Below are 21,836 nucleotides of genomic sequence, written 5' to 3' on the forward strand. Positions count from 1 at the left end.
ACGCCAGAGAGTGGCAGAAACTGTCTTGTTGAGCTTTAGCTAACAGCTTGGTTTCTACAGGCCAAAGCAGGTCACCTAGCCCAGTCCACTTCCACGGGGGAGGGGGTGGATACAATTTCTCTAGAGGAAGCAGGTAGTCCCATGGCCAGGGGCTGGATGGAAGAGGTACAGCCCTCTTATGGGGAAGGACTGAGCAAATATTGGAGACAATACTGTGGCCCCTCCTCCCACCCTCACCCCGGAAAAGGTGAACCTGCTCCATGCTTTGAGCAGCCTTCCCTGCTCAGCCGGCCATCCTGGGTCCTGCCTCAGACCTTCATGCTTCTCAGACCCTGCATTCTCCACTTTTGGGCTCTGTCCTTTGGTGCTCGGGGACCATCATCTGCTTGGTTACTATCTGCAAGCTTGGCATCCTGGGGTCACCCCTGACTGTCACATCCCGTTGCTCTGGGTCTTGCTCATGCACCTCCTAAGTGGTTACCAAATCCATTGTTCCTCTGTTACCAGGGCCACTGGCCAAGCAGCGGCTGTGCTAGTCCCTTCGGCATTATGGCCATGCTTCCTGAGTGGGCTCCCTCTGCTCCACAGAGCAGCGCAGGTGATGTGTGCAGAGTACTGTGCAGACTCAGGGTCGATTTGTCTGGAGATAACTTGCAGTTGTTCCAACTGGGAGGGGTGACGCTGGTGTTGTCTACATGAGGCCAGAGGTGCTGCTCAGCACCCTTCAGTGCACAGGACAGCCCCATGGCCAGTCTGCCTGGCCAAGGAGCAGGCCCAGAGCGTGTTCTGTGGGTCATGCCCCTGCCGTGCACTCCTCCCTGGCTCTCCATGCCTCCTAGACTGCTCTCCAAGACCCTGCATGCTCTGACTCAAGCTCTGCTCTCCAGTGACACCAGCGGAGTGCCACCAAGCCCAGCCCTGCTCCATGTTCCCTCCTCCCCACAAAAAAGCAAAGCTCAGGCATCCCCTTCAGGGCCTTTGACCTTCCCTGGGGCCTGTCCCAGTGAGAACTCCATCCTGGTCCTTTCCTTAGCCCCAAAGTTCTGTATTCCAGATGCTCTGAGCCTGCAGAGGGCCTTGTTGTTGACTCAGTCCTGGGACTGTGGTAAGAAGCCCAGTGGGCAGCAGGGGAGCCAGGCGATGGGACCCTGATCAGTTTCTCAGATGCTGGGCCTGGTGATGCAGCAGTGGTCCATGTGCCAAAGAGATGAGTGACACTTTGACTCTGTCCTGACTGGTGTACCTGACTCTCTGAGCCGCAGCTCTGTCCGTGGACTAGGTTGTGTTTGTCCTGTGTATTTTCCAGGGGCGTTATGAGGCTGAGGCAAGGCGGAGTTTCAGAGGAGCCTGTGAAATACTGAACATTAGATGTGCATAAAGTTTTAAAGTATTAATTTTCACACCGAGGAGCTGACAGTTAGCAGAGTTTCTGTCCTCTTGTGGACTTGTAGAAGACAAGATGAACCCCAAGTGTAGACAGCTGCCATAGGAACAGCCCTGGTGTGTGGACAGAAAGGTCACCTGGCTCGAAGCCCTTGCTGGCTGCCAGGGTGCTGGGGCTCAGGCCCAGACCCGAACTTGTTTTCCTCGTTGGCCGCACCCTGTTCTGTTCTGCTGCTTTTCTCTGTCCTTTCCTGGAGCTGCTAGAGGCCCCAGCGCTGATCAGAGTGGCTGGTGCTTTCTTCAGCGTGGAGCTTCACAGCAAGGTTGTCCCTCAGACACTTGCTGTCGCTTTTCGTTAGGGTCCCTTCAGCCCTCTCTGGGGATATCTGTGGCGGCCAGCATGCTCCTCTCTGCAGTGCGCATGGTGATGAGACACAGGCAGTGTCAGGCCCTGGCACAGGTCTTGTGGTGTTTGTGCATCAAGCCACCTGGGTCACTAGTAAGGGGAGGCAGCTGCTGGGCTCTAGAAGCCATTTTCCTACTTAATTGCAGTGTCAACCTTTTATTTTATATTTAAAATTCAGCTGTTCTAGTAGGATTCCTAGTGCTTCGGACACTGAGAAGCCCAAGAAGTAGTAGCCTCCTGTTGGTGCAGCCTTCCTGCCATGGCTGCTGGGGCCCAGGACAGGGTAGAGTGGAGCCTGCCTGCATTGGTCTGGCAGGACTTGACATCTGGTCCATGTTCCCAGGCTTGCCCATGCTCCTCCTGCTGTCTCCCACTGTGTGCCAGCCACTTGCCACTCAGGTGTCTTGACATGAAGACAGACCAGGCCCCTGGTGGGGGACACACAGGAGTGGATGGTGATAACCTCACATGCAAGCGGAAGTGGAGGTGTGTGTGGGATCTTGGGAAGATCTTTAGGGTGGCTGCTAGCCTCAGTTGGGGCTGTGGAGTTTAAGTGGCCTTTCTGGGGGAGGGGTAGTCTTGTCTAGAAAGGTGGGGTATATGTGAGTGAGTTGTTAAGCACGTTAACCAGGCAGAGGAACTGTGTGCCTCAGGTGGAAGGGGCTGCACGAAGCAGGAGTGGCTGTGGTGTGGTGGAACTTCCCGGAGCACTTTGTGCCAGGGCATCAAGTGAGGCAGGGATGGGCAAGTTGGAGGTCAGCAGGTGAGTGTGAGGCTAAGGGGAGCGCCCTCACCTGACATGGCTGCCTGCCGTAGTCAGACCGACAGTGACACCAGTGATGCCGGGGGGGGGGGGGGGGGGGGGCCCAGACAGTGGTGCGGTGAGGGACCCCGGCCCTCCCCGTCCTCTCCTTTCCGGAACACACGAGAGCTTATATGAAGATGCTATTCGCTTGAGTCATTCTGTTTTCAATCAGAACAGAAATCACTGGCAAGAGCCTTCTGGGAAACACTGTGGGCAGGGCCTCAATCAGTGCCCCTCAAGCTCTGTGTGGTGGGCCCCATGGGGGATGAAGCAGGTGCACCTCACACTGACTGTGAAGCACCAGGTTTTGGAACTTTCACACTGGAGTTGGCCCTACTTGGTCTGAGGGCCCTATGCTTGGTGACCCTGTGCTGCCTCCCCAGCCAGCAAGTGAGCCAGCGAAGGACCAGGGCTGGGGGTCTGCTATAGAAGGAAGGTGCATGCTGGTGGCAAGGGGTGGTGGGAGTGTGGTTGGTGGTTGTGTCTCTCAGTCCTTCGTCTTGCCGAGCTCCAGGTGGTGGTGCTGGGGCTGGTCTGTAGGGTGAGGTGTCTGCCTCCTGCAGCTGAGTTGGGACTGGGAAGACACATGCAGCAGGGCCCTCAGGGTGCGAGCCTGGGGCCAAGGCAGTGGCCAACCAGGGGGACTGCTGACCACAGGGGCTGAGTGTCATCGGTGAATCGGAGGAGGCAGAAGTATAGGAACAGGTGCAGCTGTTGTAGCACGTGTCGGAATTGTACTGCATAAGTCAGAGTCATGTTCCACTCTGTGATTCCACCAGATTCGGAGCCCTGCTTCCAACAGGCACAGACCAGCTTGCAGGAAGTGGGGTCTGTGTAGGGAGCTCTCTCAGGGCAGGGCATTGCGAAGAAAGGAACAGAGAACGGAAAGGAAAAGGAATGAGCACCTCAGAGCAGAAATGAGGCTCCATTTGCAGGTAGATGAAGTGGATGCCATCACCCACAGCAGGAGCAGAAAGACAGGTGGACAATAGGAACTAGAAGGAACCAGCAGAGGCTGGTCTGGGAAGTTCAGGGCAGCAGCCCAGCAGGCTGGGGGCACTTGTCAGCACCACCAGCAGGGAACCTGGCGAGCACTGTTTAGACCCTGAGAACGTGCCCTCTGCCCCACAAATGATCATCCAACTGCCACACAGATAAAGGTGTTTTCCAATTTACCTCCCACCCACCCTTCTTCAGGAAAAAGAAAGAAGAGCCCTGGCCAGGGGAGCTCAGCAGGTACGAGCATTGGCCCATAGACCAAAAGGCTGTGGGCTCCATGCTGGACAGGGTGTGCACGGGAGGCAACCAGTCGATGTTTCTCTCACTTCGATGTCTCTCTCTCTCGCTTTGTCTCTGTCTGCCCTCTTTCCTTCCTCTCTCTTAAGATCAGGGAAAATATCCTTGGGTGAGGATTAAAAAAAGAAAGACAGAAAGAAGAAACGAGAGCCAGGAAAAGGCTCTTGCAGATGAGATGGAGAGGTGGCGCCCCGACAGGCAGAAGTGAGAGCACCAGGTACCTCTGTGGGTGGGGCTGGGGCTCCCGGCTCTGCTGGTCTGGGGGCCCTGTGCACTCTGTTCACCTGCTCCACCTTTGTTCGGCCTCTCAGTCACCTTGGTTGCCCCCTCCGCGTCCCTTCTAGCCACACTGCTCACTCGAGTGTGCTGACAGTCACCTTAGTGATCGGGCCCAGGGAGGATGGACATCTGGGCTCACCTGGGGGCATTGGAAGACAGTTCTTAAGGATCCCAGTTGTTTTCTAGACAACACTCAAACCAGACGGCTGCTGTCAGAGTATTGGTGAGGAGAGGGGTCACCAGCATGGTGAGAGCTTGGCCAAGCAGTTTCTGAGGCTGTGTTGGCGTGTGGTTGGGGCGGTGGGGTGGCACTTGGCTGTTGTCTGCAGAAGGCTGGGGACTGTCAGAGCTTCAGCTCTCACCTCTCAGTGAGAAGTGTTTTAGTTTTCAGTTAAAATCAGGCCCTGCTGCCCCCCACGGTGCCCCTGCTGTCCCTCTGTGCCAGCTCTGCCTTTCAGTGCACACCTGCTACATGTTTGCACAGCTTAAAACAGCTGGCTTTTGACCTGCTCCTCAGGCTACCACCCTGCTGTCCCTCTGCCTGCTGTCCCTCCTGCCTACTCTCTCGAGCCCATCCCCCATTGCCTGTCTCCAGGCCACCACCACCCTCCGCTCCCCTCAGCCATCTCTGCGCCTTCCTCTCATCCTGGCTTGCTGCCTGGTCCCTTTGGTGAGCCTATCCACTTGTGCCTGTAAGCACACTGATTAGGAAAAGTGGAATTCCTGTCGTATGCTGATTTCTTCTAAACTTGTATCCGAAGCTCAGGCTTCTTCCGGAGCTGCCACAGAGACCGCTGCAGAAGCTCTGTTGGGCCTGTGGAGGAAGTGCCTGGGCTGCCTCCCCTCTCGGGGCCAGTCCAGCCCCTCCCTCCTCCCCTGTGCCTTCCACTGGGCTGCCACCTGTTAGGGGCTGTGCATAGGCTGCAGTGAAAGGGGAAGCTCTGTCACATGGGACACCACACAGACTCAGGAGGCTGCACCCGTGGAACAGATGACATGCACACTCTGTGCAAAGCCTCCACCAGCTGCTCAGAGTGAGCCCATGCATCCAGGGAGGGTGCCTGACGGGGAATTCGGCTGAGCTGTGGTGGGTCAGACCTGTGCTTTCCCTCACCCAGCAGCAGGGTGTAGAGGTACAGGGAAGGAAGGCTCCGTGCACCCCAGTGGGAGTTGGGCTTAGAGAGAGAACGGGCAGCACCTACCCAGGAGGTGGGTCGGTGTCCTCAGTGGGAGAAGGGGCAGAATCGGAGACTCTTGTGTACCCTCCTCCCTCTGTTCCCATCCCTCCTCCTGTCCCCTGCCCTTAAGCAGCAGCTGTGGTGGCTACATAGCGGGAAGTCGCGGCTGATTACCAGCTGTGGCCAGCTTGAGTGATAAGGGATCCATTGTCCCCTTACTTGGCTCCTTCATGAGGGACTGGCTTCAGGGGGGCCTGGATCCAAGTGCCAGGCGGCCTTTCTCCTTTGCTTTACATTTTATTTCTGCTTCCTTGTGTTTTTTTGAGAAGCCTCTACCCACTGAGGACAAAGTGGCCCAAAAGCTGGTGCTCTCAGCAGGCAGGGGTTGCTTTTGCTGCCTTGGCTCTGTGCCCCTCCTGGTGAGAAGAGGCAGGGGGACACTCAGACACCTGGAGGGCCCCAGGGAAGGGGGTCTCAAGAGGAGAGGATGTGACAGAAGCTTAGATAGGTGTGCCCAGCCCCTGTGGTGCTGGCTGGGCCTTGGGGGGAGCAGCAAGGAGCTATGGAGCTCAAGTTCAGACACTCACTCGCCTTTTAAAAATGTGACCTAGGGTTCTGCCTCCTAAGCCCCATTTTCTGTCTTGTGAGGCTAGGATGGGTACAGCTGCCGCTTCCTGTATGCAGCAGGTGTTTGAGGCCGTTGTGTGGCGCTGGCTTGGCTCCATGGGTTCTCTGAATGGGAAGAGGTTGCCCTCCAGCCCTAGCCCAGTGTGTTGCAAGTGTGAGGCTTGCTGCCCCTCCTTGCTCTGCGTCACTGTTTATTGGGCCGACTGCGAGTGCACATAAAAAGGCCGTCTCTGTGGTGATTTATTCTCCAGTCTCCCAGTAGCTTGGTCACACACTGCACATTGAGCGCAGCTTCCCACCCTGACAAGGATGTGCTGCCTCAAAGCTCCCTGCTCAGTGTGGCACTGTGGTCAGCGCCCCCAGGTCCGTTTGCTGCAGAGACTGTGCTGGGCTGGTGGGGTCTGGGCTCCTGTCCGTCAGGCAGCTGCAGCCTCGCCTGTTGGTGACACGTGATTGTCCTGTGAGCCTTCTGGTGCCTGAGGCTGCTGGAAGCACATCATCCATGTTCCTCCTTTTTCCCTTTGACAGGCTATCTTCATGAGCACAGATGCTGGATTCGGGCCCTTGCCTGGGCAGCGTGGCGTTGGTTTTCTGTGCACATCTGCCAGCAGTCCTGGGGACAGGAACTGCAGTGGACAGCCCGTCCTTAGACATTTGTTGAGCACTCACCTGCGGCCTTGTTACATGGCTGGTTTTCAGGAATGTTCTGTGGATGGTGAGAAGAGTCCTAGCCCTGTGTGCCCCAAGATGAAGCCTGGCTAGCCGAGCCTCTCTTCTGTCCGGCTCTTATCTCCTAGGATGTGGCGGCCTGTTTGTAGCAGTTCACGGTGCTGCACTTTTTTGGCAGTGTAGCTTGTCCCTTCTGGACTTTCAGAATTTCACACCCTGTGTTGTAAATGTCTGGTGTAAAGCACATGTCTGGAGCTTTAAAAGTCTTGTCTGACAATGTTTGTCTCATCGGACCACTGGTCCCTTCGTTTAGTACGATTCTTTTTTTTTTTTTTTTTTTAATTTATTTATCTTTAGAGGAGAAGGAGAGAGGGAGAGAAACATCAACGTATGGTTGCCTCTAGTGCGTCCCCTGCTGGGAACTGGCCTGCAGGGAACTGGCTTGCAACCCAGGCATGTGCCCTGACTGGGAATCAAACCGCGATTCTCTGGTTCGCAGGCCTGTGCTCAATCCACTGAGCTACACCAGCCAGGTCATTTGTTCTTTCTTAGAGGCCTGGTCAAAGCTGTCTCCTTCCTTATTGTGACAGAAATAGACGTGTCTACTCCCACCTATTTTCAGTAGGTGCTGCGGGCCAGCACTGCTGCTCCTGGTCCTCCCATTGGTCCAGCATTTGGCCCTTCTGGGACATCACTGGCCCTGTGACAGTCAGAGTTGGCAAAATGTTTCTCGGGCTTATGAATAACTTTCTGGAAACTCTAGCAATAACTGGAAGGGACTCCCCCAGAGGCAGAAGTGCCCCTCAAGCCCATCGCTGATGGAGGATGCAGCCCCCAAGGCCTTGCTCTGCCTGGGGTGCCGTGCAGACCCAGTGGTCCATCACCCAAGAACTGTGTTCTTTGGTTACATGCTCTTTCCGACGTTTCTGTGCTGCTTTCTGTTGCATTAAAAGTTTCTATTTTGTTTTATTTTCCTCTGACATCGATGAAATTTCACAGTGAGTCCTAACGAAGCCTCTGCTCTCCTTTGGACCTGAGAACAACTTGTGTAACTGCTCACTGAACCAGCTTGTCTACGTACTTTTGACTGAAAATGTTCTTTTGCTGCCTGCATAATACTGGGCTCTCCGGCTCCCAGCCCTCCCTCCTTTGTGCTCCCAGGGTCTGGGGGTGGGAAGTTCTGCTCTCCATGCTGTGTTGGAAAAGAACTTTATTTCACTCCTCTTTTTGAAAGGGAGTCTAGCTGACCTTAGACCCAGCACTGGTCTTATTCTCAGCTCTGCCTCTCTGGGTTCAGTTTGCACCATGTGGTTGCAAGGCCTCTGGGGCTGTTGTGAGTTGCCTCTTCCACTGGGCTCTGCATAGCTGCATGGTTCTGTGTGTTTGTGGGAATTGTCCACTACATTTGAGAAGTGCCCCCCAGCTTGGGGGACAGGGACATGGGGGCAGGTGCTGGGCTGTGGAGCACTGCCTTCCAGAGTGAGTCAGATCTCCCGCAGGGTGTAAGGGTTCCACCTCCAGGGGGGTGGACCCTGTCTCTGAGGGGTGCCGTTTAATGTTCCATTTGCTCACCCCCACCTGAGTGATCCATGGTGGCCATGGGCCGTGGGGAATCTCAGGATTCCCTGCCATTGCCGTGGTCCCATTCATTCCCCTTATCCAGATACGCAGGGGGCTCCTGGAGATGTCAAAGGCAGGGCCAAGTGCAGGGGTCCCCACTGTGGTGAAGCATGACCCAGAGCAAGTGAGGAGCAGCACACAGGGAGGGCCACTCTGGACCAATTGGGCCTGTAGCTGTTGGTCACACGTGTCCAGATACAGTACATTGTGCTTGCATGTGCCCATACACATGTCCACACATGGCCACAACGTGCGTGTGTGTGCTCGCACACACACCCACATGCTTACACCACACTCACGTGTGTTTGCACATGCATACACATGCCCACATGGCCATGTGTTCTCATGTGCGCACACATGTTCACCTGGGCGTGAGGAGCAGACACAGCTGCCTCGTCCGTGGGAGGAGCGTTGCCGGGTTCCAGGAGCAGATTGCAGCTTCCAGGGGCTCGTTCTCAGCACAGACCTGTGAGGAGCCGGCACAGAGTGTCTTCTGTTCCGGAGCCTGTGTGGGAAGTTGGCACCAAAGACCTCGCCCACTCATGACTAAAACTTTCCCACAGTGGGGACGAGGGAATGGCAGGAGGCCCAGATGGCAGTTTGGCGGCCCCGGAACATGGAGTGCAGGCAGCAGCATCTTGTCCTGCTCTGTCTGTGCCCTCAACTGCCAGCTGCCCTGCTCTCCCACCTGAGGCTCCAAGTGTCACCACAGGCCAGGTCTGGCCAGTGAGTGGCCCCGGGCCACTCTCTGCTCATCTGTGGGCAAGAATTGAGATGAGATGGAGGGCACGGTGGCCGCATAAGCCTCAGGTAGGAAGAGTCCACAGAGGTGCCGTGCCTACAGCTCATTTCTGTTTCAAAGGCTCATAGGAGGTCACTGAGCAGGAGAAAAGGTCAGGAGAGTGGCAGGCGTCTTCTCCACACTGTAGCCCCCCAGGAGCCCACCTCCCACCTGCACAGATTGGTGACAAGTGACCTAAAAACAGCTAGTGGGGAAATACAGGCTTCAGGGCTTCATGAGAAAAGTTGTAGTGACCACTGATAGAAATTAAAACTACTTTATTGAAAATATAATTTAAAAAATAGGCCTGGCTGGCGTAGCTCAGTGGATTGAGCACGGGCCTGTGAACCAGAGGATCTCGGTTCGATTCCCAGTCAGGGCACATGCCTGGGTTGCAGGCAGGTTCTCTGCAGGCCAGTTCCCTGCAGGGGATGCACTAGAGGCAACCGTACATTGATGTTTGTCTCCCTCTCTCCTTCCCCTCTATAGATAAATAAAATCTTTAAAAAAAAAAAAAAAAGAAAATATAATTTAAAAAATAAGTGCAGATGACAAAAGCAGAGCAGAAAACTGTAGAAAGAAAGTGGACCGTGCACAAGAAGACGATGGCTCAGCCCCCACCATCAGGAAGCACAAGTCGGGTCACCTCAGGTCACAGACCAGGCACTGCTTGGGTTGCAGGAGGTGGGGTGGGCTGTCTGATAATGGCCCTCCTCAGTATTTTCAGTTAAAAAGTTTTTTTAAATTTATTTTTAGAGGGGAAAGGAGGGAGAAAGAAAGGGAGAGAAACATCGGTGTGCAAAACGTTGATCAACTGCCTCTCTCTCACAGGCTCCCAACTGAGGACCTGGCCTGCAACCCAGGCATATGCCCTGACTGGGAATTGAACTGACAACCTTTCGGCGTGCCCATAGGCCCTCAATCCACTGAGCCACACCAGCCAGGGCTGTATTTTCAGTTTCTCTATGTGATTTTAGGACTTTTCCTTTCGACTCCTCATTTTCTCCTGGGCACCTCCTTCCGGCAGCTGTGGCCTGAAGTGAGCCCAGCTGCTGAGTCGCCCTGTGCCGTGTGGGTTTCCTCTGCCCTGGCCCTAGGGTGCAACAGGGGAGAACTCTGCCCCCTCGGCCTGGCCTGTGTGTTTCTCACCTTCCTCTGCTTGCCATTCTCTTAAGCCATTTTTTCATTCTACATTGTCCTTCTGTTGAGAAATCAGCCAGTTATTTCATTTAGTGTTTGCTGATTCACTGAGCAAAGGATTGGGCACTGAGGATGCAGTCATGAGCAGAAGGCCTTGTCCCAGTGTTGCGTATTTTTAAACAATCACAGTGAGATTTCAGTAATAACAACATCCTCTGCCACAAAGTGCTGCTGACTCTTTCCCCGGGAACCCAGGTCTCCCTCTGTCCTGATGTTTGAGGTCACTGTGCTGCCCTCAGTGCCCAGGCTGAAGTCCCTAAGTCAGGCGGGTGGGGGAGCCCAGCTGGAGGGGTGTGGGGAGGATGGCATGGTGACCTCTGACCCCGTGGGCACTAGGAGGTGTGATTGTATTTGCATCAGCACAGCCTTGCAGGCTGAGAGCGGCTGCGTCTTCCATCACAAGCCTTTCCTGGCCACTGTTGCGTGTCTCAGAGCCCAGTGGGACAATGCCATGCTCTCCTGGAGGGACCTTGGTGTCTACTGCTCCTGGTCATGAGCCAGCTTCTCTGTTCCGACCGCTGGCATGTGGACAGATATTTTGTTCTCTCTAAACAGTCCCACAGGGGCCTCTGCTGCTGTTTTGTTGGTGAGAGAAGTGCAGGAAGGCATGGATGGAAGGGGCCTGACTGCGGGCCCAGTGCTGTGTGCATCCTGACTGCCTGTCCTGTGACCTTGGGCGCCAGGCAGAAGCCAAGGGCCATTCTCAGAGCGGCAGCTTCCCAGGAGCTCACGGTCAGGCCAGTCTTCTGTGTCCCTGCTCTATGGATGGTGTGACACAGCTCCCAGGGAGGTTTGGAAGCTGGTCTTGACCCGCGGGTGTTCTATGACTTGACGATGGGTCATCACAGTTTTAATGGTCAGAATGGCCGTCCCGTGGAGCAGGGCAGGCGATGAGCGCAGCTGCGGCAGAGGCGTGATGCAGAAATGCCAGCCGCCCTGCGCAGCGCAGAATAAGGGCATTGTGCCTGCTGCCCAGAGCCCAGCTCTCAGCCGGGAGACTGAGACCACTCCTTGTTCACAGTGGGGGAGCTCATGAAAACAGCATTGAGAAAGGACCTCAGGCCTTCTGGAGACCGCGGCTGAGTCAACGCTTGTTTATTCCTTCCCTGAGACTCACTGAAATGAACAAAAGGAATGAAAAAGAGGGAACAAGATTCAAGTCAGAGGAGGATGTCAACCAGCCGGGAGTCATGAAAGGCAGAGCCTTGAGCAGGGCTGTTGGTGCTTGCTGAGGAGGACTTCCAGGGACACCAGTGGTGATGTGGCTTTGACAGAGCTGGGCCTGGGGTGTGGTGAGGAGGGTGAGCTGTCATCGGAGGGTGCAGCTGCTTCATCCTCATTTTCTACTACACCCCAACTTGGGACAGTTGGGGAAGGCGCCGAGAAAATGCAAATCACTGCGGCTGTCGGCCCCTGGCAGTTCCTCGGGTCTCCCCGTGTTGGCCGAGAAGAGGGGCCTGTAGTCTCCTGGGAAGTGGCTTCCAAGGACTTAGCTGGCAGGTCGATGATCACGCCGAAGGAGTCGTTGCTGGGGGCCCTTCCGTGTGCTGATGGGGCCATGCTCCTGGACCCCCACCTCGAAGCACCAGCCATGACAGACGCCCTTTTGGTCCTTGGTGAACCCTCAAGACTGTTGCTGGAACCGGAGGGCATGGGGAGTTGGTGTGTGGTGGACAGAGCTGGCCTGTGAGTGCAGCCAGCCCGAGCCCTGAGGGGAGGCAGCTGCAAGCCTTCCTGGAGTTGCCCTGACAGCCCCATGAGTCAGGTGAGGGTGCAGGGTGCTGTGTCTCCCACTGGAGTTGGTTTCTGTTGTGCGCCCCTGCCGGAGGGCAGAGGAACTACACAGGCTGTTCTGTGTCAAGGGGGCTGTATTGAGGCTTTGCTTAGGTAGTGGTTTGCTTACATCGGTATGGACTTCTGGATATTAACTTTATAGTTTGGGTTTTAACCTAACATATTTTTTTTTCTTTTTGCTCAAACTGTTCCAGCTCTGGGCATTGGGAGAGCTTTTGGACCCCATCGTGGTGGGGTTTTGTTTTTGGTTAGCTCTCCTTTGCATCTTGTTTCCTGCCCCAGTCATTTCGGCCATTTCTTCACGGGTTTCTAGTTCCTGTCACTGCAGAGTTGGTGTTAGAGCCAGAATCTGGGCAGGGCGTCCTAGTCGCTATGGGCTGGTGTCTAATCTAAGCCTTCTCAACTGTCACAGCAAGGAAATATATGTGTGTGTACTGACCTGTAAATATTTCTAGATGTAGCCATCAGTGTCTGTATCACACTAAACACAAGTCCCTACTAATGTCTCCCACTCCATCAGCGACACACCTTTGGCCTAATTGCTCAGTTCCCGTGTGCATACATCGTAGTATCAGAATTGTGAACCATGATCATGGGAAGCAACATCATCCATCACCCAGAAGATGGAGTGACAGGGATCAGGTTGACCACCCCCCAGGAACTAATGTAAAGCTAGACTGTACGTATGAAATCTTGGTTTTCTAAACTTTGGGCGTGATGTGACCACACACGGTGACTCCTGTGAGACAAGAATCAAACAAGAGGAGGCTGACGATTTCCCCAGCCTGGTGCATTAGGGAGTTTCTAGGTTGTGTTGCAAGCAGCCCAACGGACTCCCTGAGTTCAGGAGATGTAGCTTAGCGTCCAGGGGACCGAAATGACTAGAGTATGCAGGGATGCACCACAGAGCGGAAAGCTGCAAACAGCATAGAGAAGGGCCCGGGACCTGCTTACTTTGCAGGGGCGCTGGCTGCTGTGGGTCTGAGGGAACTACCAGAGGCCAGGGGCGGGGTCTTGCACAGGGTGTTGTCACCAGGCAGTCTGAAGACCTTCGTAATTCACTGGGCAGAGGAGAACAACTGGCCCCAGAATAAGTGCCGCTGTTGTACCCCACCCAACCTTAGAAGGAAGATTCCAAAGTTTCACACTGTTTCCAGGTAACTGTGTCCCAAAACATAGCTCAGGAATATTTATGGGAACACAAAAATGCACAGTTTCCAAAGGGTAAAATTCACAATGTGTGGCATGCAAAGATACAGGAAAATACAACCCATAATGCAGTGAAAAGTCAATCAGAACTGAAGCCAAACTGCCTCAGATGATAGATTGAGCAGACCTATCCTTAAAGCAGTTATAATTACATTCCATATGTTCGAAAACTGAGGGAAATATTGGGCACATTAAGTACTATAATTTTAAAAACCCAAATTAAATTTCCACAATTGAAACTAAATTATCTAAATGTGAAATACGTTGGATGAGGTTAATGGCAGAATAGGCATTGCAGCAGAAAAGACTGGTGAATGCGAAGACAAAACAGAAAAATCTACACTAAAGGAAGGAGGGGAAGAGTACTTTCAAATAAAAAAAAAAGCAAAACAGAGCATGACTGAGGTGGGGGGCACTGGCAGAGGGCTGATATTTGTATACTTGGAGTTCCCAAGGGGAAAGGAAGGGACAGAAGAACTATTCAAGGAGAATTATAAACAGGATCAAACAGTCTTAACAAACTGTAAGCTCAGAACCATGAATAAAATTGCACAAGGCTCATCATAATCAAATTGCTCAAAACCAGTGATGATGAGAAATGTCTTAAAAGCAGCCAGAAAAAAAAGACAGTGGTTTCCCCTGCTATCCAGAAGTACAGTCTGACTGTAAAGCCTCCGTAAGCCAGAATGGCATAAAGCAAAGAAGCAGTCACCTTAGTACACGTCTTGTTAAGGGACACGCAGACGGTCAAGATGAAGGACACGCTCGAAGACAGTTCAGGGCTCTGGTGGCTCGGTGCTGAGATACTGTGTGGGGTTCCTGGGAAGGAGCTCAGAAAGGCCTCCCTCCCTGCTCAGGGTGCAGCTGCCTCTGCAACGGCTCACTTGCTGCAAAATAAACGTGGAACACTAGTTTGCACAAGTGACAGTCCTTTGGAGATTTCTCTCCATTAGCCAGAATGGGGACTAATATAATGTATTGGACACATTCTGCATAGCAAATATTTCAAATTCTGGGCTTACCTTTTTTTTTTAAGATTTTACTTATTTAACTTTAGAGAGAGAAGAAGGGAGGGAGAAAGAGAGGGCAAGAGATACATTGATCTGTTTCCTCTCACACCCCCCCAGCTAGGGACCTGGCCTGCAGTCCAGGCACATGCCCTGACTAGAAAAATCAAACCCACGCCCTTTTGGTTCACAGGCTGGCAGTCAATCCACTGAGCCACAGCAGTCAGGGCTGGGCTTTCCTTTTTACTCATAATGGAATGTTGGTTAGCAGAACTTCTTAATTTTACTACAGTTCAGTTTATTAATTTTTCTGATTAAGATACCCAAATCTTCTGTAAGCCCACAGAGATTTTCTTACATTTTTTTCTAAAAGCCTTACCATTTTACTTTTACCACTTAGATCTACAATTTATCTAGAATTGAGTTTTGGGTCAAGGTCCTTTTCTTTTTTTTTTTTTTTTTCTGTTTATATGTAGTCAACACAACACTTTTGGAAAGTCCATTCTTTGTCAAATTAGGTACATTGAATATTCTTGAGTGTTGCCCTGACAGGAGCTGTTAGGTGTGCTTCAGCCAGGTTGCTGCAGTAGCGCCAGGTGGGTGGGGCTGTCCCTGTTTGATACCGAGGGCACTACGTCTCAGAGGCAGTGGGCAGCTTTCTTGGGGCCGGCTTGTGAAGGGTTCTGGGTGCCTTCTCATGGGTAGGCAAGGGCCGAATCCCGGGTGGGGTTCAGGGGCAGAGCCCAGGGAGCTCAGAAACCAGCTCTGGATGAGATGCTCCTTATCCTTACCAGCGTACTAGGCTATGAGGGACTAGATGGACTACTCTTGCTTCCCGAAACCCAAAGGTGCAATGAGATGCTTTCTGAATGTATGTGCTTAGACAGTAATGCTCTCTCACAGGGCAGCATCTTCCCAACTGATGCTGGAGGGAGCATCCTGATGATCCACTGAGACTACTCACCTGGGTCCTCAAGAAGAGACTGCAATGTCACAGACACAGGATTACGAATGCGAGAGCCATAATGCCGGTGCGCAGGAGCCTCGGATTTCAGGGTCGAGCACCAGGTGAGGAAAAGCCATCGGTGTTTTTAGGTTATCAGAGGGCTGGCTCACTGGGGAGGAATCAAGGCTGGTGTGTGCTTACTTCCTCCTGTGGAAGCCTGGTCCCCAGGCATAGCCACCACTTCCTGCTGCAGGCGTGAGACCGATGGAGGGGCTTCTCGTGCAGCTGGACTTGGCTGCCTGGACCAGACACCCTGCAGGCCGTGAGGCTGGGCCCAAGTCCTGTGCCCTCTCTGGGCATCAGTCTACCTCAAAGCAGGTAGCTATAGCTCATCATTTTTCTTTTTCTTTATTCTTTCATTTTTATTTTCCTAATTTTTAACTTTTTTTAGAAATCATTGTACACTTACAAAAAAGTATGGAGAACAGGAATGTGTCCCCTGCCCAGATTCACCTTTCGTGACCATTGGGTGCTCCTCCCCACCCTTCCACACACAGGTGGGGTGGATCACAGGTGTCGTGGCCCAGTGTTGGCTGATATCACCCAGGATAGCTGTCATCGTGAGTGGACCCGACCCTACAAGGAAGACCTAAATGAGTGGTTACGCCACAGTTGTGTGGAAGACAAAGTCATCGCAAAGCTTTCTGTTTTCTCCCGGGGTAGATCCAGCAAAGGTGCCAGCAGAGTTTGTGGGGCCGACAGGCTGATTCCACCATTCATGGGGAAGCAAGGTCAGCAATAGCCACGATGTGTGAAGAAGCAGGATGTGGGGTCTTAGGAGACTGCACTCAGTACAAAGCTGTTGTTATGGAGACCGTGTGGCGCTGGTCAGAGGAGGTCTGACCAGTGAGCTGGTGGGGCACTCAGACACAGGTGGCCTGACACTGCCCGTCATGGAGACCCTGGTTGTCCACGTGGGAAATAAGTTTCACGCACTAAACAACAATCAGTCCAGGTAGATTAAGATCTTCAACACGAAAGGCAAAGCTATGAAACTTTGCAAGTCAACTTAGGATATCTTTGACCTTGAAGTAGGCAAGATTTTATTTTACTTATTTTTTTAGAGAGGGGGGAGGGAAGGAGAAAGAGGGAGAAAAACACTGATCTGTTGCCTGTCATACACCGCCAACGGGAGACCTGGAATATGCCCTGACCTGGAATCAAACTGGCGACCTTTCGGTTTGCAGGCCAGTGGTGGTCAGTCCACTGAGCCACACCAGCCAGGGCAAGATTTCTTAAACGAGAGAAAGAGGAGAAGTTATAAAGAAAAAGATTTATAAATTCAATTTACATATTGAAATTAAAAGATTTCCACTGAAAGGCAAAGGTTCCATAAAAAGAGTGAAAAGGCAAGCAACAAGCAGGAGAGAGATTTGTAATGCGTGTAAATTGAGGGAGATTACTGTTGAAAAAAGATATCTTTGTATTTTTAAAATACATCTCCTGCAAATTAGTAAGAAAACAATTTTTTTAAGATTTCATTTCTTTATTTTTTAGAGAGAGGGGAAGGGAGGGAGAAAGAGAGGGAGAGAAACGTTGATTGGCTGCCTGTCACAGCCTGCAGCCCAGGCAGGTGCCCTGACCGGAAGTCAAACTGGCGACCCTTCGCTTTGCAGAACAGCACCCAGCCAACTGAGCCGTACTGGTCAGGGCAAGACTCATATGTGTTTTTAGTAAAGGAGAAATAAAAATGGCTCATGAATATGAGAAAGATGCTTGATTTCATTAATAATCAGGAAAAATTTAAAGCCATATGCTTGAGAATTTATTATACTAATCTATCTTGTTTTAAAATTTTCACTATTAAGAAAAATTTGAAAAAATTAGTTAAATAAAAGGGGGGTTATAAAATTGTGGCACATTCCACCAAAAGGTGTAACCTCTTTTAATGCCCTTTCCAGAGTTTTCTACACAAATACATATATATAAACACTTAGGCAGCTTTTTAAAAAGTCTATATAACTTTGTTTAGTTATTAATTGTGCAAGTCTATCCCTGTCATTAAGTTCGGATTCACATTAAAACACACATCTTCCCAAGGAGGTCCTGTTGACCGTGCTCCCAGGAGAGACACCCCCAAAACTTTACAGATTGACACTGAAAGTCTCATTTATTGTATATCGCAGTGGGGAAATACACTTTTTTGAAAGATTTTTATTTATCTTTAGAGGGGAAGGGAAGAAGAGAGGGAGAGAAATATCAATGTATGTATGGTTGCCTCTCATGCGTCCCCTGCTGGGAACTGGCCTGCAACCCAGGCATGTGCATTGACTGGGAACTGAACTGGGATCCTTTGGTTCGCAGGCCTGTGCTCAATCCTCTGAGCTACGCCAGCCAGGGCAAAAATACACTATTTTATAGAAGATAACGTGTCTTAATTTTGTCCAGTTATAAAAATAACCTGTGAACATTGTAGAAAACTTGGAAATTACAGCAAAGTAGGTGTTGGGAGCATCCCATCCGTGGGTCATCAGTTTGGCTCAAATATACTCCTAAACTGTCCAAAGAAAGAGAGTGAGAGGGAGGGAGGGGGGGAGAGAGAGAGAGAGAACAGAAAGAAAGAGAAAAGAAAAGAAAGTAGTATGTCACATGCAGCTGCCAGTGGTGACATGACAGTGTCGGCATTACCAGACGCCGAGGACAGAATGCCGCCTCGCACTCGAGGGAGGGAGAGGGAAGCGTACCCGCCTGCGCTGACATTTGTGGTGGTCGCAGGCACGAGTCCCCCGGATGCTGAAGCAGTGGGTGAGGCCTCGAGAAGCGGGTGCTCGAGTACTGCAGCTCCCCATGCGGCGCTCCAGCCCTGGAGAAAGGGCAGCAGTGTGGCCCGGGGAGCCAGTCCCTGTGCCCCATGCCCACCTGCTGGACCTTGACCCCCACACCATCCTGGGGTTACTAACTGGGGAGACGGGAGGAAACCTGTTTTTCCAACTTTTTGATAAACCTGACATTGTTTTTGTTATGAACGGATTGTGTTCCTCCCAAACTGGACTTCTTAAGTGATGAGGAAACACTAATAAGCTTCAAGAAGTTCTTACAGTGTAAGGGACAGGATGTCATGCCTTTGAAGCTGAGGGACTCCAGATGCAGGGGCTGCAGATGTGCCCGGGGGGTGCAGGGACTGGGGCTCAGGCCCATGGGCCTTGTGCTCACACTGTCTGGCTCTTTCCCAGGCTGGAGTGGGTGGAGATCATTGAGCCCCGCACACGCGAGCGTATGTACGCCAACCTGGTCACGGGCGAGTGCGTGTGGGACCCACCGGCGGGCGTCCGCATCAAGCGAACCAGCGAGAACCAGTGGTGGGAGCTCTTCGACCCCAACACGTCACGCTTCTACTACTACAGCGCCACCACCCAGCGCACCGTGTGGCACCGGCCTCAGGGCTGTGACATCATCCCCTTGGCCAAGCTGCAGACCCTGAAGCAGAACACTGAATCCCCCCGAGCCTCTGCAGACAACAGCCCTGGGCGTGGCAGCAGTGTCAGCCGAGATGGCAGCACCAGCTCCTCCCTGGATCCCGAACCAGACACCTGCGGGAAGGTGCAGGAGCCAATGGGGAGAAGCCGGCAGATGGCATTTGGGGCTGCAGAGGAGGAGAGCGGCAGGTGAGGCAGTGGGGTAGGTGGGCGGGCCCTGCAGGTGGGGGGGCAGGCTGGGGCTCAGCAGGGACAGCGGAAACCATGAAGCCACTAATACCTGATTTGTACAGTAGGGTCCATCTTAACCCTCTGAGAACAACACACAAGCACCTGGAAAGGAAGGGGCAGGTCTGCTGCCAGGAGAGTGGCCAGCGCGCACTGTGTGCACTGTGGTCTGTGGGCTCAGGCAGACTCCTGTGCACTTGGGGGCTGCAGAGCTGGCCAGTGCTCCTCATGGGATGGAGGAGACAGACAGACGCAGGCTTCAGATCAGCGTGGATGCTGGAAAAACACCGGGGAGGTGTCTGCTGTGGGGCAGGTCCAAGTGGGTGCCTAGGAGTCAGGCAGAGAAGGCACCTTTTCTTTAGTGGGAGCCAAGACACCAGGGGTCAGCAGCAGGAGAAGAAAGCAGCTGGGTGCATGGCCTCTGAGGGCCTTGGGGTGCAGCCCACAAGCTGTCCTGTTTCCGCGTATCCAGGACTCAGAGAGAACTGCTCATTTTTTATTGGGTTGTGGTGGTTCTGAATTCTTTATTGACTGCCTACTCAGGTGAAGGGATTGGGTTCTTTTAGGATTCTGTTGATGAATGTGTTTGTCCCCCACGCTTTGGGTACTGGCCTGGAGAAGCCACGGCCCGCCCCGTACCCTCCAGCCCAGTGACAAGCCTTCTGGGGGACAGAGTATCCTTTCTCCAAAAGTATCTTAGGTGTTCTGCCATGAAGGAACATCAGCAGGTTGGTGGGATCAGGATTTCACCGCAAGCGCGCGCTGTCTGGACTTGGATTGCAACTGTGTTGAATGTGTGGACCATTCTGGGTGCAGTGCATGTCTTTATTGGATGGTCTTCTCCCACGTATGAGGAGGGTGTGTTTTATGCTTCTCTCCACAAAGGACTTGCATATTTTTAAGGTTTATTTCTAGGCATGTTACCAGTTTTACAGCAATCTGGCTTTTATGTCATATCCCTTTTTTTAATGTCATATTTTATGATTGTCACTGGTAAATAGACATTGAATTTTATGTCAGTCTTGTCTTTTATACTTTTGCTTGAGCTCATTAGTCTCATTAAAGATTCATCACCCATCTCCTATGATGCTGGCCATCTGCCCCATGATGGCCAGGACTGAATCTAGGAGGGCCAGCAGTCTTGTCCCAATGCTCAGGCTGCAGGCCCAGTGACTCGGTGACACTCTCCTGGGAAGTCCCTTTGTACTGCTAGGCTTTTCACCGTGAATGGATGTAGTATTTTTATCAAGTGTATGTTCTGAATCTTAGTCTTGCTGTTGAATTTTGTCCCCCCACCAAAGACACATAGAAGTTCTAATCCTCAGTCTCTGTGAATGTGACCTTACTTGCAAACAGAAGCTTTGCCATTGTTAGTTGAGATGAGGTCACCTGGAGCAGGGTGGGCTCTGAGCCAGTTGGGGTGGTGTCCCTGTAAGAAGACAGCCACCAGGGAGCACGCCCTGTGATCACAGAGGCGGAGCCTGGAGCAATGAGTCTACATCGGAGGACTGCGTGCACCTGGGACAGGGGCCTCCTGGCCTCCGAGGGGACCAGCCGGCCTGGACTCTGATCTTGGACTCGTGGCCTCTGGACCATGAGAGCGCGGGATTCTGCCATTCAAGCTTCAGGCTGTGGCATTTTGTGATGGCAGCCCCTGGACCCTACTGCAGTTGGCTTTTTTTTTAAAGATATTTATTTATTTTTAGAGAGGGGAGGGGAGGGAGAAAGAGAGAGAGAAACATTGATGTGTGGTAGCCTCTCATGTGGCCCCTACTGGGGACCTGGCCGGCAACCCAGGCATGTGTCCTGACTAGGAATCAAACCTGCAACCTTTTAGTTCACAGCCCGTGCTCAATCCACCAGCCAGGGCTGCAGTTGGCTTTTTTTTACATTAAATTTTATTGATTATGCTATTACAGTTGTCCCAATTTGTTCCCCCTTTGTTCCCCCTCCACCTAGCAGCTCGCACTCCCTCAAGTAACTGCCACCCCACCCAACATTGTTCTTGTTCATGGTCCATGGGCACAAGTTCTTTGGCTTTCCCATTTTCTGTTCTATAATTTCCATCCCCTTGGCTATTCTGTAACTACCTCTTAATCCCCTCACCTTTTTACCCATTCTCCTACACCCCCTCCCATCAGGCAACCATCAAAATGCTCTCCATGTACGTGATTCTGTCTGTTAGGCTTGTTTGCTTAGTTTGCTTTTTAGATTCAGTTGTTGATAGGTATGTATTTATTGCCATTTTATTGTTAATAGTTTTGATCAGTTTTTAAGATTTTATTTTTTTAAGATTTTATTTATTTCTTTTTAGAGGCAGGGAGAGAAATATCAATGTGTGTTTGCCTCTCACGTGCCCCCTACTGGGGACCTGGCTTGCAACCCAGGCATATGCCCTGACTGGGGATAGAACCAGTGACCCTTTGGTTCACAGGCCAGCATTCAGTCCACTGAGCCACACCAGCCAGAGCTGATCTTCTTTTGCTTAATTAAGTCCCTTTAACATTTCATATAATAAGGGTTGGTGATAATGAACTCCTTTAGTTTTTCTTGCATGAGCTTAGTTACTCCTAAGTACTCAAACTTTAGTCTGAGTAACTCTGTGTATAGATTCTGTAAGAGGAACTGCTTGGGAGTCCAGAAGTTTCTTCCACTGACTCAATCCCCACAGAGTTTTGTAGCCAGAAGTTATAGGACCTTCTCTTCCTGGCACTGGAAAACCTGGGCTGGGGCCCCTCACTCCTGAGAGATCCCTCCCGAACTGTTATCCACCACATGTGGGTGAGAGACCAGCCTGTTCTGTGTCTCCACCCCTCCTACCAGTCTGGATGGACGTGGCTTTCTTTACTTCCATAGTTGTTGGACTTCATTCAACTTGATTTTTGGTGGTTCTGAGTGATGGTTATTTTATAGTTTAGTTGTAATTTTGATG

General features: G+C 52.0%; 1 protein-coding gene across 5 annotated transcripts in view; it reads left to right on the plus strand.

The window, feature by feature from the left end:
• ARHGAP39 (Rho GTPase activating protein 39) overlaps positions 1–21,836 on the plus strand; it is a 56,463-nt gene that overhangs the window by 4,736 nt on the left and 29,891 nt on the right. For 3 of the 5 annotated variants that reach the window (XM_037166498.2, XM_037166500.2, XM_037166502.2), the window contains exons 2-3: positions 15,158–15,322; positions 18,434–18,865. In XM_037166498.2, coding sequence (XP_037022393.2) covers positions 15,243–15,322; positions 18,434–18,865 — 512 coding nt within the window. In that variant the 5' untranslated portion in view covers positions 15,158–15,242. Of the gene's footprint in view, positions 1–5,125; positions 5,257–11,834; positions 12,010–15,157; positions 15,323–18,433; positions 18,866–21,836 lie in introns of those variants that run through there. The other 2 variants (XM_053660986.1, XM_037166499.2) reach the window with 2 other exon arrangements.

Source organism: Artibeus jamaicensis, unplaced genomic scaffold, assembly GCF_021234435.1.
Source record: "Artibeus jamaicensis isolate MK-2021 breed Jamaican fruit bat unplaced genomic scaffold, CSHL_Jam_final scaffold_916, whole genome shotgun sequence".
In the NCBI taxonomy this organism is placed as follows: Eukaryota; Metazoa; Chordata; class Mammalia; order Chiroptera; family Phyllostomidae; genus Artibeus; species Artibeus jamaicensis.